Source organism: Pseudochaenichthys georgianus, chromosome 17, assembly GCF_902827115.2.
Source record: "Pseudochaenichthys georgianus chromosome 17, fPseGeo1.2, whole genome shotgun sequence".
Classification (NCBI taxonomy): Eukaryota; Metazoa; Chordata; class Actinopteri; order Perciformes; family Channichthyidae; genus Pseudochaenichthys; species Pseudochaenichthys georgianus.
Genome location: NC_047519.1, coordinates 10337492 through 10356572, shown reverse-complemented (window position 1 = coordinate 10356572; position 19081 = coordinate 10337492). Strand labels below are relative to the sequence as shown.

The 19081-nt window shown below is 40.0% G+C and overlaps 1 protein-coding gene across 1 annotated transcript in view; it reads left to right on the top strand.

The window, feature by feature from the left end:
- Positions 1–9755: 9755 nt before the first annotated feature.
- Positions 9756–19081, top strand: part of slc1a7a (solute carrier family 1 member 7a) — a 71808-nt gene continuing 62482 nt past the window's right edge. The window contains exon 1 of the mRNA XM_034103798.1: positions 9756–9896. Within this exon, the coding sequence (XP_033959689.1) occupies positions 9756–9896 (141 nt within the window). The remainder of the gene's footprint in view (positions 9897–19081) is intronic.

Sequence of the window (19081 nt, the reverse complement as noted above, 5' to 3'; positions counted from 1 at the left end):
TTGCATTGTGCAGGACTTAAACGTAATAACAAGATGAAGGTTTGTGTCCTTATAACTTTATAATTCTTCTCCTGATAGTTTTCCTCCTCTGGTCACTATCCTCTTCCATTTTTCATTTAGTTATTCTAGTTACTTGGCCTTCCATTCCCCTCATGCGCACAATAGAAGCCATGTCTCTGCTTTCCGTTTGACCTAAAATCTGTAATGGTGGGCTTTAATAAGCTTTCTCCTTTCCCCTCTTCATATTTAATGTGCTCACCATTACTGAGCAGGAGAAATATGGAGCAAATGATGGACATAAGGTCTATTTTATAACAACCCTGTATCCTATGAATAGTTTTCTGTTGAAAATTAGTTGTATAAAAGGTTCAAGTTAGGGTAGGTAATATATTCAAACCCTTTCAATGTGTCTTCCGACCAATTAAAGATATAAAACGCTCTAACACGAAGATAATATTTATTCGGCTATTGCGGACCTTTAATACATGTAAACCCATGGGCACGGGAAGGGGGGTGCTGAGGGCGCTGCAGCACCCCCTAGCGGCAGCAGGGGGTGCGGAGCTCCCCTGTCTGAATTATTATTTGACGGTTATTGCTGCTCCCGCTGTGCATAATCTGTGTAATATGTAGCCAATAAATTCCACATTGTTGGTAAAATAATATTTTGGCCTGCCCCCGAATGTTTTTTCTGTAGCCCCGGACAATTCTACCTCAATATATAATACATTAACCGTGCTTTACGTGAACCTCATCATGACACTAGAGAGGACGCAGGATGTAATTTCCCGTGTTCAGTGAATGCAACAGAGGCAAGACACCAGACCAATCAGAGAGTTGCATGGAAATAAAAGTGTGCTTGTGTCATTCAACTCGGCTCTGTGTGTTGTGTGTGTGTGTGTGTGTGTGTGTGTGTGTGTGTGTGTGTGTTGTGTGTGTGTGTGTGTGTGTGTGCGTGCGTGCGGTGAGTGCGTTTGCGTGCGTGCGTGCGTGCGTGTGGGTGTGTGTGTGTGTGTGCGGAAATCGCGCATTTAGTGTGTGTGAGGAGAGGGAGAGAGAGAGAGGGACCGGTGCCAGCAGCAGGGACCGTGTTGTTTAGCATCTGGTTAGCGAGCTGCACTAACGGACATACGGAGCTGTTGTTCCACAACAAGCTGGAGGAGAGTCCTCGTCCTCTCAGACTGAGAGACTCAGGTGAGCTAAAGTGTTGAGTGTTTAGATAGTTAACTTTTAGTCTAAGTTATCTCAGTGGGGTCTCAAATGGTGTGGTCACAAGTTATTCACAAAGATTATTTCCGCGGCACACCTTCATATGATCATTATCGTTATAAAAAAAAAACAAGAGAATAAAGGAAAAACAGTTATGAAATACTATATGGCAGTTAAAACAAGAATACAGTTTGAAAGGGGAGTGATTTGTAAAATATCCATAAAGAAAAATAACATCTGCTTACAGTTGTGTTTCATCTGGGTGTTGAGAGATGTATCCATAGATCTCTTAATGTTCCTCTCAAAGTGCACCAGATTGATGCTTTCAACTTCAATATTAAAAAAAATCTTCCCGGGGGAGCATCCCCCCGGACCCCCCTAGAGGAGGTGAGGTCCGCTCTCCACTCGTAAAATAGCACTTACCCCTGCCCAGCGCCATATAGATAGAAGAGTTACGACAACGGAAGTCCAAAAACGGGTATCGTCACGTGGTTCATGTAGACGAGGATTGTTCCCCGGAAGTTCATGGCGGGGCAATGTGAATGCATTGATAACAGGAGATAGAACTACGATTTTTGGTAATCATTAGTGAATAAAGGTTTTGATTTGCAATATTTATACAATAAATCGATATGTGTATGTATTTACATCAATATGTTAGGCTAACAGTGCCTTGGTTAAAGAGCCTGTTGCTGTTTATTTATAGCTTTGAATTCTTTCAAACCAATATTATCTTCTTAAACTTGTATGGTAGTCAGGAGCATCACTTTCTAATGTTTATTGATATATTTAGCGGGAGGGGATCTAAAGTAATGCTTTACAATTCAGATTAGATTAATTTCTACCATTTTCTTAAATTCATGGTAGTTTCAGTAATCCCATGGTAATTGAGGACACAAGTTATCTAAATGACTAATGTCATCTTTATGGCTTTCAGAGAGGACAGGAGACCGACAGGTGACTATCAAAGGACTAGCAGCAGCAGCAGCAGCAGCAGCAGCAGCAGCAGCATATGATGATGTTAAATGTGTTGCTTTAGGAACATCCATTGCAAATACATGGAATTCAATAACATTGAATAGCATATCATTGCAGTTTGTCGGTGCCTTTTCCTCCGTGTTGTCCTGGTTTGCTGTGCTGCCTCCTAGTCGCCACCATGGTTTGCTGTGCTGCCTGGGGATGCCTCAAATCGCTCAGAGAAAGGAGTACGAATGTACGGCTTCCCCACTGACACAGAGCGGAGGAAAAAATGGCTGGCTCAAGTCAGCAGGAGCAATTTCACGACCAACAGCAACAAAATATGTGATTTATATACAAACACTGCATTTGCACTTTTTCACAAAACGAAAACCACACCATTGGGGAAAGCTTAATGTTTTGTTTAATACAAAAAAACAGGGAAAGGCTTGAAAAACACTGAGAGTTGAGACTCAGGGTGCAGGGTGAGGGTCTCAGTGCAGGTATTCAGGCTCCATTGAATCCCCCTCTGGTTATTGTGCTGAAAGAGGGAGTAACAGACAGGAGAAAGGGTTATACACACACAGCACACCTATTGGATGGGAAATGCCTTGGGGAGATAAGGTGTTTACTTATATAAAACAGTAGTATTAAACGTACCTTGTGTTTTCACTCACTTAAGTCCCTCTCCCTTTGCCATCAATCCAAATCAGCTGAGCTGCAACATTATACAGACAGGTAATAATCAACAGAATCACAAGGACACAATATGGCTCTGCTAAAACACTCACTCTCACACGCACCAAAGTTATATTTATCTAATATTTAACTCCCTCCACCCCCGCATACAATCCCGTTCAGAAGCCCCTCTTCTCTAATTCAACATGTTGGACGAAATGACATTAAGAGAACGGAATTTACAATTAAAAGGCTGTCAACGTGTGTTGCTAACTTGCTTCGGTATGCTAGCTTAATCTGTTATCTGTAAACGATCCCTACATCTACTAATTTAGGGATAATCCACTGACATCCTTTAATACACATGTTAATTGTAATCAGATGTACTGATAATATCCGCAATATAAATCTTTAAACTTCTTCTTACCTTTAAAAGTCCGTCACGAACGGTCTATTATGCTGCAACTCCACAGCTCTGCCAGCCTTGGCGCTAACTTCCGGGGAACGATTGAGAGGCTCCACGATCCGTCATTGCTGTAAAAAAGTGGTCCATTGGAGTGAACGGAGATGTCGTAACTCTTCTATTATATGGCTCTGCCCCTGCCTATATGCCGTGAGCTGATTATCGAGCCTTCATTGTAACAGTCGCGGGTGTACTGTGTATTTGCGTGTGGGGAGTGCTTTTGTGCGCATGGCCGTATCCACCATTGAGGTCACTGAGATCCGGACCTCGGTAATATTTGTCGAGCTGTGTTTACAAAACTTGTGAAATAACTGCACTAAACGGGGGTTCTTTGTAGTACTTCCATTTACTGACGATGGGGGCGCTGCATAACTACGTAGCCTCGGTTAAAGCAAACAGAAGAAGACGACAATTATCAACAAACCACCGCAGCCCGGACCCTTACGGCCCGTCCACACTACAGCGTCGACAGCATCGAAAGCGTCGACAGCTTCAATCTTCCCATTCACTTTGAATGGGGTGACGTCACGTTGCCTCGCTTTTTCGCCGAACTGAATTGTGGGTAGCATAGCGGTCCACCGGAGACGCCGGAGTAGCCAGCGCCAGCCAATCAAATCCCGTTTCGGAAAATCTGACAGCTCAAGCCGTAGCCAATCAAATCGCGTCTAAGCTGGGAGAGATATCCCGCCGTTCATTTCTATATTCAAAAAAAGATGGAGGAGAAAGTAATTATCGCTGTAGCAAATCACCCGGTTTCGTATGACCAGACCCTCTTCACCTACCGGGATACAAACCGGAGGAACCAGGCATGGAGGGAGGTGGTAGAGACAGTGGGTGAAACTGGTAGGTTTTCGCCTGTTTGGGGAGTTTATATATATATTGCTCCATAAAATCCCCGGGGGGTTTTTGCTTTGTATGTCGGGGGCGGGAGATTCATATGATTGGTTGTGGTCGTGTTGCTTGAATAAAATCCCCAAGCTTCAGACACGCCAGCTCCAAGCTTTTTTTGAAGCTGTAGTGTGGACGCTCCATTACGGTACGTCCACACAGCAGCTGTAGACGAATCTTCCACCGCTTCCAACGCTTCTCTGCCCATTTGAATGGGGATGACGTCACTTTGCCTCGCTTTTCGCCCGAACTGCATTGTGGGGGGAGCGAAGCGAAGATTTCCAGGATTTCCAGGATTCAAAAGTTGAGCAATGTTCAACTTTTGAAGCGGAAGTAGAAGCGCTAGCCAATCAAACCGCGTGTAAGCAGGGAGAACCAGACCGCAGTTCATTTCCTCATATTCCAAACGAGAAATTACGGTAGCAAATAACCCGGGTTCTTACGATCAGAACTATTAACGGGATACAAACCGGAGGAACCAGGCATGGAGGGAGGTGGCAGAGACAGTGGGTGAAACTGGTAGGTTTTCGCCTGTTTGGGGAGTTTCGCATAAAATCCCTGGGTTTTTTTGCTTTGTATGTCGGGGGGGCGGGAGATTCATGTGATTGGTTGTTGGTCGCATTGCTCGCAAAAATCCCCAAGCTGTCAGACACGCCCAGCTCCAAGATTTTCATGATTTTTGAAAAGCTGCTGTGTGGACGTACCGTTATACATCCATGCTTGTACCGGAGCAGCGAAGGGAGTGATTGAAGTATCTAGAGACCTGAGTCCAGCGGGCTGCTTGTGTTTCTGCTCCTCACAGAACATCATAGGACCAGCAGATCCTGTGTGAACGCTCTACGTTAGTCAGTGGACGTCCGACAACATGCACACTAACTTATATTGCAGCTATAGGCTATACCTTGGTTTAAATTGCGTGAATAAACTAGCTAGAGAGCTAACGTGAATTACATTCATCCAATGTCAGAAGGATTACCTTTTAACAAACGTTGTAATGCTTTCTTTCATTTCAATTTGAGTAAAACATTGAAGATATAACATTGTATTGTTTTCTTTTTACACTGACTCAGATATAATGAAAAGACTACGTCAGTCAAAGCTCAGCTTTGGTAAGGAAGAGACAGGACAGGCAGAGAGAGAGAGAGAGAGAGAGAGAAAAAAGTGATGGAAGTCGGGGAGGAACTGCATTACATTACATTACATTGCATTTAGCTGACGCTTTTATCCAAAGCGACTTACAATAAGTAACTGCAGGTACAGTCACACAAAATAATGTAGGCCATCTATTTATATATCTATAACAATAGTCTTCATTTACAATAGGCATAACATACAATTGTATAAAACACCATTTGCTTACATCTTTGTTCTCTTTTGAGAATCAAACAAAACAGATTTAAATTTTAAAAAATGCAAACAAACAAGTGAAATTAACTAAATTGCTGAATTGCTGTTAATTCACTGGCAGGAGCGACAAGTGAGAAGGAGCAAAAAGTGAACAAGGAGGGAGAGATTGAACACAGAGAAAGAGTAGAGGACAGAGAGACTAAAGAAGATGGAAGAGAGGGTTATGGAAAGGAGAGAGACATGTAAAATGAATGTTGACAATGTTTTGTGATCATTTTAGCCTCTTCTGCATGTCCAGATCATTAATAGTAACAATCAACTTATTCTTATGTATTACACTTTCAAAAATAATTTATGCTGACATTGTCAGCCCACTGACATGGTTTGAAATCAATATATTATCCAATTTGTGACCCCTCACAGGACTTAAAAAGCACCTAACTAGATCATGAAAATCCCAAAAATCTCGGGGGGTATCCCCCGAACCCCCCTAACATGTTTGGACCTCGGTATTTCGGAAATCCTGGATACGGCCCTGTTTGTGCGTGCTCTATAGTGCCCGTAATAGTGTTCACTGGAGTCCAGCACCTCAGCACCCACACTCAAAATACCTTCCTGCGCCTCTGTACAGTAAGCCCGTCCACTCATTCAATTTGGTCCACTTGAAATGATTGGACATCCTTTCTGTCAACTGCCTTCCTACACACACTCATGCACTCATCGATCTATTTACAGTTCAATACATTTGGTAATCAACGATTATTTTCCGCATAGCTCCTAGGTGGATTCGTCATGGATGTAAAAAAGTTAACATGGATACAGTGTTGGAGGCAGGGTCAGTTCATTCCTATAAAAGTTGCTCAAATGGCCTGACCCGAGAACAAAAAATAACCAGATCTTTATAATATTCCGGAGATCTCCTGCAACCAAGGGGCCCATAGAGTGTGCACACTTGCGTTTTCCTTAAGCCCTGCCTCCAATCTGCTCCGTTACGGCCAGTCTCGGCTCAGTCAAATTAATGGAGAGGGGAAATAACTCTTGATTTCACTTTTAGCACATTCTTAAACTTTAAAGCCCTAATGATTATAATATGGGCTATTCAAGTGTTCTTCTTGGTAAGTTGATTCATGTAATACAATTATTATCTGCTGATTTACAGACGTCTTTTTTTCCTGTTTAAGTCAATGGGAAAAATTAAGTTCTCAACGCATGGCTATCTTCCTGGGGGCTTGGGGCTTGTCCTCCAGCAGATGAGTCTCAATGGATTCAGACGAAGGGGCTGACCAAGACATTTTCAAATCCCTTTTTAGTCACCATATTAACCTCCCAAAGCCATCAGACCTGGTTTAAAATTAGAAGCCCAAGAAAAATCTATGATCAAGTTGTAACCCATACTATAGAAAATATTGTGTGCATATATTGTATAATATATGTTACAGGATTCAATTTACATGGGGTATTTGATGTTCCTGAAGCACTCTGAGCTAAACTAGGAGAGTGGTTGTACAGAACATGCTAGTACATTACAAGGGAGAGGATGCTTATTAATTAGAAATTAGACAGGTTGCTGAGGGGAATATATTGTAGTTTATTTAGCAGTAATCCATATACAATGGCTACGGCACAAAGCCATTTTAATAACGTGATTAATGAACTGTGTTGTTTTCTAATCAAAATATCTTTCTGACCAACTGTCCTTGTATTTGCAACCTCATTAAATTCAGTTATGGGTTGTTGTCAAATAGTCAATAAAATAGCATTTTATGTATTTTTTCTATACACTCTTTTTTAACCTCAGAGAAAGACTTACTGTAGGAGAGAATTTGATTACAACGGAAGGTGTTCTAGTTGTGCATCTGCCACGGTTAAACTACAATTTTCCATGGGTGGAATACTAAAAGCGCACATCGATACTTTGCCCTGTGCGTTGTTATCATGGTGTTTCGTTACAACAATATATTAGTACAATATAAACAGTAAATATACATACAGTATGACTTAATTACTAAGATAGAAACAGATAGAAAAAAACAAGAGTGAAAATAAATGTTTGTCACTTTAAAAATGGTTGCTCGTGGACATCCTAACCCAAGTCGACTCATATCAATAAACATGAATCCCAATTAGTGTGAGTGTATACAAATATTTGACTAGATTTGAATTTTTTTTTGTCACTCAAAATGTTTCAATTTGTAGGAACTGTGGAGCGCTGATTTCTCCTTTCCTTTCTTAAAGGGATTATATTGTGCTTTTGGGGGTTCCCCTTTCATGGAGAGTGTTTTATAGGTTTATGTCCATGTAAATGGTCTGCAAAGGCTAAAATCCCAAAGTTCCTTCCAGAGGGAGTTTCTCTCCCACACACTCCCCCCTGCCTGAACCACCTTCATTGAACTCCTTTGTTGACCTCCATATTATATTGACATCCCAACAGGGCCGCCTCTCACGCAGAACACGCACAGTTCGTAGGGCCTCATATTACACCAGGGGCCTCATCTTATGCGCAAATGCGGTGCAATTATGCAAGCCACAGTTTCCCCGCCGTGAGGCCCGAGGTCCGAGCCAATTGTAATGCTAGAAGTATGAGAAAAATAAAGACTTTTTTTAACATTAAAGTATGTAAACATGTCACAGTAGAAGCATAAAATACAAATATGAAACCTGACAATGAGCAAAATATGTCCTCTTTAAAAGATTGTTGATTGTGCTAAACTACAAAATAAAGGAAGCATTAAAGCTCCTTGCTTTATTTAGAGAATTAGAACAGCTCCTTTCTTGGATGCCACTCCTTATGCGTACTTTTCCTAACTCAGGAACCCTCCTCAGCAAAAAAGACTATTTGAATGCAACCCTGGATATAATTTCCATGGATATGAATGGAAAACAGAGGTTTACACGAAGTGGAGTTTTAGCAACTAATAAATGGAAACATTTTCAGGTGGTAACTAGACTCCCATTGGCCAATAACGTGACTCCAGCACCTGCTCTGAATAATTATTCTCATACAACTGTTCTGTGGGCCTTCTATTGCTGAGTGAATCCACAAGGATGCTTGATTACAAAAGGACTGCTAATCGGTTGCTTGTAATGTATTTATGTGGAAAATAATACACACTTGCTCTATGTATACACGTCAAGTAGTTAACCAATACAGCTCTTCACGCCTACTAATGTTGTACATTTGTCTATCTTGGTCTTTCTAAAGGAAATAAAAAGTGGAATCTCATGATCAAATACATTGAGAGATATGCTTCACTCCCTGTGATGAGAAAAATATGCATAACAATGCTATGGTATATGAAATAATGTTCATAATTAAAGCACGAGAGCGTTCTCTCATCTACCAGGCATTCAAAGGGAAGAGAGCCCTTCAAGTCAGCATGGCGGCGAGTGGGTGTGAGAACTTGATGTAATTATGATTAGTGGGCAATCACATACCCTGACTGTGTGTGTATGTGCTTAGCTCTGTGTCACCACCAACTTGTCCAAAGCTTGTTCTTCATCTGCGTGAGACTTAAAAACAGGTCAATATCTCAACAGGATTGTAACCCGGTTGTAGTTGTTTTGCTGTTATTTACCTCAAGTCAATTGTGTGCATTTTTTCAGTTTTTTGTTGTGGTCTGGAACAATCCGCTGTCCAATTGTTCAGAGAGCTCTCTAATCCAGCCTTAGATGTGAGTCGTGCAGTGCTGCCTAATAGGATCGTAGTATTAACCCTGATGACAATACCGCCAGCTGTCGCAGAGCCCCCTGTTGGCCACCAGGAGCACTGTGTTTGGGGGGGAGTTAGAGAGACAGAGGGGGAGGTGACTGACAGAGAGACACAGATAGCCAGAGACAGAGAGAGTGTGAGGCTCTTGTGTAATATTCAGGGAAGCAGTTGGGAGGAGGAAAGCAGAAACTCCTGAAGTGCTTTGTTTTTTGACCACTACCTCTTTGAATCTTCACGCCCCTCGGTTAAGAAAACACTTTTTATTTTATTTTTCACTTTTTCTTTCTAATTTCTTGCTCTCTCAATCCCACCTTCACCTTCACCAGCCTGCGTCCATCGGACTCACTATATTCTATTTCCTCCAGAGTTGGCTCTGCGCTGGTTCTATATGGCTGAATAAGCGGTTAAAAGAGGGGGGGGGGGCTTGCTCCGGTTGTTTTCTGTGTGAGGGGTGGAGAAGTTGCAGACCGGACCAGGACAAGCAAGAGGAGGAGTTGGTGGAGGAGGATGGCGGTGGCTCTGGGTGAAGTGTGGGGGCGGGTGAAGAATGTCTGCAAACAGAACGGACTGCTCATCCTGTCCGTGCTGGCTGTGGTCATTGGCTGCCTGCTGGGCTTCTTCCTCAGAGGCAAGCGGCTCTCCGAGCAGGTCAGTTGGTTAAAAACGCCTGGTGGTGATTGTGAAGCCTGGTCTTCCCCCCTACCCACCCACTACCCACCTGCTCACCGGCCCAACCGCCCTACCTCCCCTCTCAAGTGTCCGTGACCCCTTGACTCCTTAAATGATTCAGACGCTACAACTCCTAATGCAAGAGATTACCCAATTCCCTGCGTTCACCTCGACTCCCTGTGCTAAACACCCAGCATTTCCAGTCACTCACAAACATGTCTCTTTGTAATGGCACTGAATTGACTCCCAATCGATCCTCGAAAAACATCCCATAACTAGACTCTAACCTTTACCTTAACCCCAGACCGGATTCTAATTTGACCTCAAAACCCAGCCAGAAAATTAACTCAGAATTGACTGTTGTCCCACGATGGCAGATAATTAAGTCTCCATATCAATCATTCAACCATCCCCAATACATACAAGCCCGTCTAATTAAACCATATGGATCCACAGTTGCCCCGATAACCAATAAAGTGCAAGGCAGGACGACGTAACTACTAGATTGCAAATGTAATTGACTTTTTGGATGATGGCTATTCAATTTCATCAAAGAAACTGCCAGGGTTCTTTCACACTGAAATTGCAAATTAAAGAAATATGCCTTTTTTAAATGAGATATGAAGAAAAAACACTACATCAAAATAGTTTGTTTTCTCCTAGAATGGCACTTAATTGGCCGCTCCTAAAGCCAATTTGTCTCCTGCGGCAGGCAAATTATAATGGAAAATTAAGCCCCCAAGAGCAAGTTTTTTTTCTGCTTTTCAAAAATGTAAAACAGTATCTCATCAGTCATGCCTATAGCCACGCAAGCTGGACTCTGTGGAAAGGGATTGCCGGTGAGGAGATTACTTGTCAATCACTCACAGAGACAAGTCAACAGCATAGCATACGTGTTCACTTATATAATTCACACATGGCTGACTGGGAAGTGGAATTAAAATGGGTTGAATTCAGAGAACGCTAAGAGGCTAAAGATGAACAGAGAAATTACATTTCTGCATGCAACTGGGTGATTTTAACCTGTTAGAGGTTGTGAGTGCATGTGGTAATTTGTATGAATGATGTTAGATGTGTCTAGGTATTGCAATCAATGTTTGATCATGCCGGTGATGTCCAATTAATTTTATTTTTATTTATATGACACACTGGACAACCCAGTCTCACGGCATTTCGTGTTATAGTCACAAAATGTATTTAATCTATTGATTCGTGTTCACCAACACGATTTTCGCATTTTTTTCCTATCACACAGAACGATTTTAAAAGTAATGTATTTCTATTGGTATGTTTAGTGCCTGCACCACGTCTTTTTGTCCGATTGGGTCTTGGAATACCAGAAGCTGTGTGGTTCATAAAAACATGTTCTTACTCAATATCTTACCCTAAGTCTAACCCTATCCCTTTTATTTTAAATTGTATAATGTCGGAGTTTTTTTACCGTCTGCAAGGAAAATAAATGGGGCTCAGAGCCTCAGAATACTGAAATCTGTATTTTTTGTCATCTTTTTTTCCTTCTAATTTGTTATTATTTGCCGCAGCACGAAACATACTACCAATAGAAATACATTGCTTCTAAAATCGTTCTGTGTCAGAATACTGAAATCTGTATTTTTTTAAATCTCTTTTTCCTACCAAATTGTTATTATTTACATTGCTTTTGCGAAATGGTGTTGGTGAACACGAATCAATAGATTCATTTTGTGACTATAACATGAAATGCCGTGAGACTGTGTTGCACTGGAACATCAGATTAAGACTTCCTGGTCATTTTGATCCATGTGTTGATTGCTAAAGCACTGCTCTGATAAAGCAGCCATCTATTAGATATAAGGCCTATGAGGAGTTGGTGTGCATGTGAGCAAACTAGTACAAGTAGAACATTTTAATCTCCGACAATTGCTGATAGAACTTATAGCGCAGGGTAAGTGTGATGCGCCAAAGGTAATAACAATGTATCCCCTCATGGTATACAGTATATATTTTAGGTCAATTCCACATTATTGTATTATCAATAAAGCCACCACTGAGGGTCACCAAGCCCACTGAGCTGAATTCCTCACAATAAGCTTGCAATGACTCATGTGGGTTTATAATTACCAGTCCTACCACTATATGGTATAGGCACCAGCAACAAAATAAAAACATAAAATTGTGTACAAGCTGCTTCAAGCAAATGCGAGTCTCCTTTCTTCAATTTCGTTAGAAGAATATCAGAAAAAGTCTTTGACTGAGAACTTGCCTTCACAATGCTCTCAAAATGGTGACGGCTAATTTGGCGGCTAGCAGCTAACAATGCTAGCAGTGCAAACAGTGCAAACAAGGGGAAGTGATAACAGTGATAACTTCAGAGCGAACTGGTGGGTTAGCATAAGGCTTTCCGCAACTACGGGACAGTGTTATCTGCATTACCTTGCGAATGAGCACAGTGTGAAGCAGCAGCCAGTAGCTCGCAATTGGGACAAACACACAGAATCTCACAAGCGGGAACATGCTAGCATGACTGGAATAGCTTTGTAAACAAAGCACGGAGAAGCTCAACTTACACACACACAGAGAAAGGGTTACTTGCTCAAGACTCCATTACACTCCTAAGTACATTTCCTTATAACATATATGAAGATATGATAGTCTATTAGGCTGGAAACACACCAGGCAGTGGCACAGTGCAGCTCACTACGCTAATTACAATTTGTAGTTGTGCAGGTAGCGTGTTCATGCGAATCAGGCAGAAATAAATTATTGGTAACGTAAGTCGACATGTCACAGGAGCCACACAACTCCTGGCCACAATCTGCATTCAAAAGATAAACTACGCCCAAATTGTATGTATTGAAGGTAAATGAATGTCCGAATGCTGACATCCCTTCAATGACTATGCTAACATTAATGTCATTACTCAGGTATAATGTGTATTGTATAACCTAGCTTAATTTCTGATGTTAGCATGCTTGCAATAGTTAATTATCATCGAATACAATGACATTTAAGACCTCATGATGGCATCGATCATTGGCATTTATCTACTGTCTTTACCTAATTGTATTACAATCCACTTGAGTTGGGTCCATGTGGTGGACCTACTGACAGTCCAACATCCCAGCTAGCAGGACAAGAAATAGGACCAACCTAAACAGGGTATGATCATTTTATTACCTGCAGCTTAAGTATATTATGTTAAGAACTCAGGCACTTTTCACGAGTACAAAAAAGAGCATAGACATGACCAAGGCAAAATACAAGGAGCATTTTTTTTTTTTTTTTTTTTTTTTTTTTTTATGTCTTTATTAGGATCCCCATTAGCACTAGCATGAGCATTGGCTATTCTTCCTGGGGTCCTCACACACTCAAAACATACATAAACATACAACAAAATTAAAACAAAACAAAACAGCTCATAATTTCATGCTATTTACAGTGAAATGAAGTGAAACTAAAATGGTCATTCAATTATCGCCATCCTAAGGCCAAACAAAAGTAAATACAAATAAGTGTACATAATAATATATGCATACATAGCCACAGGCACAGTTCAAATTTACTTTGTAATACTTAAATAATTTTTTAGCAACCATTTGAAATGTACTTGAGAATTTTCCTGAATGATGTGAACCGGTAAAGAGTTCCAGCTGATCATGGCTCTGTACATGACTGTTTTCTGTCCCATATTTGATTTAGATTTAGGTAATACAAACCTTCCTTCTATTGTATGTCGTGTTTGATAGTTATGTTGTGCATATTGCGCTATAAATCTTTGTGATAATATATCTGGTGAGTGAGTCACTGTAATATTTCTGACAAAATTCAATAAAATATAAGTTGACCTCTGTCTGACAGTTAACCATTTCAGTGTCTCCAGCATTTCAGTGACTCTGGTTCTGTAGGAGCACTGCAGTGCACATCGTGCTGCCTTATTTTGTGCTACTTGTAGTTTGTTTAAATCTTTTTCAGCAGCACTAGACCATATAACCAAACAATAATCAAGCTGCGACAGAACCAAAGCATCCAAAACTTGTCTACTGACATCCATAGGCAAATATTTTACAATTCTTTTTACAAGTGACACACCCCTTCCCATTTTACATACAACATTATCAATTTGTTTAGACCAAGATAATTTATGATCCAGGGTTATACCTAGCAATTTTGTCTCCTTGACCTGTTCAATTTCAATATGGTTTAAATGTAGTTGCAATTTTGGTTCACCTTTTAACTGATGATTTGATCCTATTAATAACGATTTTGTTTTTCCCGCATTAAGTACCAACTTATTATTTATGACCCACTCTGATATCAGTAGTAGATCTTTATTCATAACATTTGTCAACTCTCTTGTAGTTGATGCTGCATAATATATTGTTGAGTCATCTGCATACATTACAATTTTAGCTTTTTCTAACACTAATGGTAGGTCATTTGTAAAAATAGAAAATAAAAGTGGTCCCAAACAACTACCCTGAGGTACTCCACAGGTGACTTTTTTCATCTTTGAGAGACTTCCATTAAAAAAAACAGTTTGACTTCGATTTGTCAGGTAACTTTCTAACCACTTCAGCGTTTCCAAATGAAAACCATATTGTTCCAGCTTGTGTAACAACAAAGAATGGTCAATGACATCAAAAGCAGAACTAAAATCGAGTAGTACTGCACCCACTAACTTCCTATTATCTAGTTCGCCCTTCCAGTCATCTGTCATTTGTGTTAAAGCGGTGCATGTGGAATGGCCAGGTCTATAAGCATGTTGATACACAGTATTAAGTTTGTTACCTTCAAAGTATTTTTGTATTTGATTGAAAATTATTCTCTCCATTATCTTTGCTAATGCTGGTAATAAACTTATTGGACGGCTATTTGTACCAGAAAATGGTCCAGCTGGATTTTTTGCAAGTGGAATAATTTTTGCTATTTTCCATGCCTGTGGGCAAATACATTTATCAATACTCAAATTTATAATATGACAGATGGGCTCTGCAACAAAATTAGCAACATATCTAAGAAATGTACCAACTAAATTATCCACTCCTGGTGGTTTATCATTACATTTACCTAGTAGACATTCAACATCTGTAATTGTCACTTTTTCTATTTTAAATGTACACTTCTTATTTTTCATAATTAAATCCTGTATTAGAAATGTGGAGTTACTATTTATAGTTTGATTCATATTTATCCTCAAATGTTTTACTTTATCAAGAAAATAATCATTCAGATGATTAGCAATTTGTACTGGTTTCGTCAAAAATGTCCCATCCACCTCAAGATATGTTGAGGTGGATTTCGGCTTACGGCCCATCATGCCATTCACTAAGCTCCACAGTTTTTTCTTGTCATCCTTTATCTCTTTAATTTTATTTCCATAATACAACTGTTTTTTCTTTTTATTTAATGCTGTAACATAATTCCTTAACCTTCTATAAATGTGCCCGTCTGACTCATAACTTGATGAGAGAGCTACATTTTTTGCATCATCTCTTTGTTTCATTAGATCCCTTAATTCCTCATCTAACCAGGGTGCTCTAAAGTTCCTTACAGTCTGTTTTCTAAGTGGAGCATGTTTATCAATCACCTGCATGAATAACAAATTGAAGACATCAAGAGCATCATCTGGATCGACTTTCTCAAAAACATGTTTCCAACATATCATTTGAACATCCTGGATAAATGACTCTTCACTAAAATATTTCATTGATCTCCTCACAATGACTTTTGGTCCAGCTTTTGGCACCTTTGTCTTTCTCACGATAATTATTAAATTATGATCAGAACACCCTACTGGAATTGATATTGCCTGAGAACATACATGGCTAAAATTAGTAAATATATGATCAATACAAGTTGCACTTTTTGACCCATCTTTCTTGATGCATATCCTAGTAGGTTTAGTCACCATTTGTACCAAGTTACATGTATTAATTATTGTCTGCAGCTTGTTTTTAAGGGCACAGTGCAACATATTCCAGTCAATATTTAAATCTCCGATAAAATAAATCTCTCTGTCAAGATCACAAACTTTGTCTAACATTTCACATAATTTGTCTAAATAAATTAAGTTTGCATTTGGAGGTCTGTAACAACATCCTACCAACAAAGGTTTCAAGTGAGGTAAATTAATTTGCAACCAAAGTACTTCAATATCAGCAGACATCAAATCATATCTCACTTTAGCTGGTATTTGCTTTTGAATGTATACTGCCACCCCACCTCCATCTGCATTCCTGTCCTTTCTAAATATTCTATATCCATCAATATCCACAGCAGCGTCATTAAATGTGTCATCTAAGTGAGTTTCAGATATTGCTAACAAATGAATACCACATGATAATATTTCCTCTATCTCAGACACTTTATTTCTTAAACTACATATATTGATGTGAGCCAATTTAAACCCTTTACTTGGTAACTTATTCAACATTAAGATGGCAATTTAAATGTTATCTCTTTTTCACTTCCTATCAAAATGAGAGCTGAAATAAAACATACATGTAACACAATTTCAACCACACACACCATCACATACATAACCCAACATTTATCTGCACATAGATTGCTATAAATGTGCATACTCACTCGCTCAATTAGACGAGCTTCACGGTAGCTCCCGAACATTTTAAATAATAGTATGAAATATATTCATGGTAATGTCTCGCAACACTAGATCTAATCAATACATCACAATTACATTTTAGGAAGAATAAACAACAATAGAGACAAGTTGAAATTTGTCTCTATTCAAAATCTAATAAACATAAATTCATACTCGCAGATGATGAAGTAAATAACTTCAAATAAATGAGTAGATAACTCATAGACCAGTGAATATTGGCCCACAAGAAAATAAAACAATTGTGGAGATCACCAAAACTGCAACAATTTCCATTTTCATAATACAATTAATTTCTTCTCCTATATGTATAATCATACCATCTATCTGGTGATGTCAATCAGTCATTTCCCACCTTCATTTCTGGTTTGAACTGAAACCGGGCTTATCACTGTTTTATAGAAATGCTCAGCTTCACTACAGTCCCGATAAAGTTTGGTTTGTCCATTGAAGGTTACGATGAGCGTTGCGGGGAACAATAGCCCATGCCTCACCTCAGCCTTGCGCAGCTTCATCCTGACGTCATTGAATAGGGCTCTCTTCCTGGCAACATCCGGAGTAATATCAGGAAATATCTTCACTCGCATGTCACGGAAAAGAATCTCTCCCTTGCTTCTTGCCAGCTTCAAGATAGCTTCCTTAGCTTGATATCTCTGCATAGTGACAATCATAGGTCTGGGTCTCAAATCAGTCCCCTGCCCAATCCTGTATGCAATCTCGACTGCCGGTTCACATGAGAGCTCACTTCCGAACACCTCCGTAGACCAGTCAACACCTCCGTAGACCAGTCAGCATAGACCTGACCATGACAAGAAACAAGTGCATAGACCTGACCAAGGCAATAGACAAAAACGAACTGACACTGAACACTGGGATACTGGGGAATTTAAACACAGGGTAACAAGACACAGGTGGGAACAATCAGGGGCGGGGCTGTCTGACACTGATGAGCACAGGAGACACAGAAGGGGTGACAGGTGAAAACAATCAGGAAATTAGACACACCAGGGAAACTAACGACAGACAGGAAAACACAGGGAAAAATACCAGACAATACACAGGGAGGAAAACATGACAAGGAGAAAACACCCACTACCAAACACACAAAACTAAAAACGTGACACAACACAAGAATCTTGACATATTATCTTAGTGCACTTTCAACATCATATTAGCAAAACCTACAAATAAAGTACAACAAGAACATGAAAGAGCTAATTGATTAGCTTTTATGCTAGTAAAACACATTAAGTTAAGCTCTGGTTTGCTTGTCTTTGCCAGTCAATGAGGGTTGAAATAAGTGACAAACTTCTACATATAAGGATTGCAAAGATTAGGGAGAATGTGGTTATCCATTTGAAACTTTGCTCCTTTCGGATTTTCTGTCACAAACACAGTGAGCTGGATCAACAAGCTAGCCATGAGTTTTGTATATGTTCAGCCGGAAAATAGGAACCAGTGTATCCTTCAACACCATGACTTTGAGGTTAATATAATTAAATTGCATGAGAAAACAGAATGCTAAATAGAAAAAAAACAGCTTTCAATTATGTGTGTAACATGAAGAGGGTTGTAGAGTCTATTGTGGGGGGAGCTGGGAAAACAAAGGTTAGGAGGTTCCTGCTCACACTGTGTTCATGAATACAAATTGATAATAATACAATATTGGCGGTTTGTAGCATTGGAGCATACAGGGTGTTCTATTGTTATGCATGCTTGCATATAAACATAGCATTCATGGGTGTGTTGACATTCCGGCAGTGGCTCAGTCGGGGCTTGGACTGGGAGCCCAGTTCACCTCCTGGGCCCTGCTGAGGTGCCCTTGAGTAAGGCACCGGACAACCGTACTGTGTTGACGCAGACTGGTGATAGATTGCAAACTCCAAATAATATGTTCCAATCAGAGAGTAACCGAACAAATCGAATTCTTACTTGAAATGTAAAAAGAAAAAAGATATCAACAATTCATCAAAGCTGCTTTCCCACTGGACAAAAAACCTACTACTAGCCACTAACATTGAGTGGCGCGGTTACACTCGGGGTTCATTAGCAGGACTTGCAGAAGTCACAGGTATTAATTAGTCCCTGCTCCTATCAGTGGTGATGGAAACATGAAAGGGGGTTGCACTGCTTTCAAACATTTTATGACACGATGCCATGACCCCCGTAGAAAATAAAGCCAGGCGACTCTGTGGACATAAAAAGTAAGTTTAGCTCCCTGAATACAAAATGAAACTAAGCTATTTAACAGCATAGATAAAGAACACATTTGATATCAGTTTTAAGAGAAGCAATGGTATTTTAATTGAAGGGGCAAAAGGAATGAAAACACGTCTTTGGCAAAAGCAGCTCTGTTCCTCACGGACTGAACATATTTAACAGTTTAAAAATACATTAGTGTGGATTGTTTTGGAAATAATCTTAAATGCTAGGTGCTCAGAAAACATATTTTCAGTCAGAAAAACTTGGCTTGACTGGCTTATATTTCTCACTATACAGTTAGTGTCTAAAACGTCAGTCCAACATACTTAGATTTAATTAAAGGCTGGATGCATGAAAATCA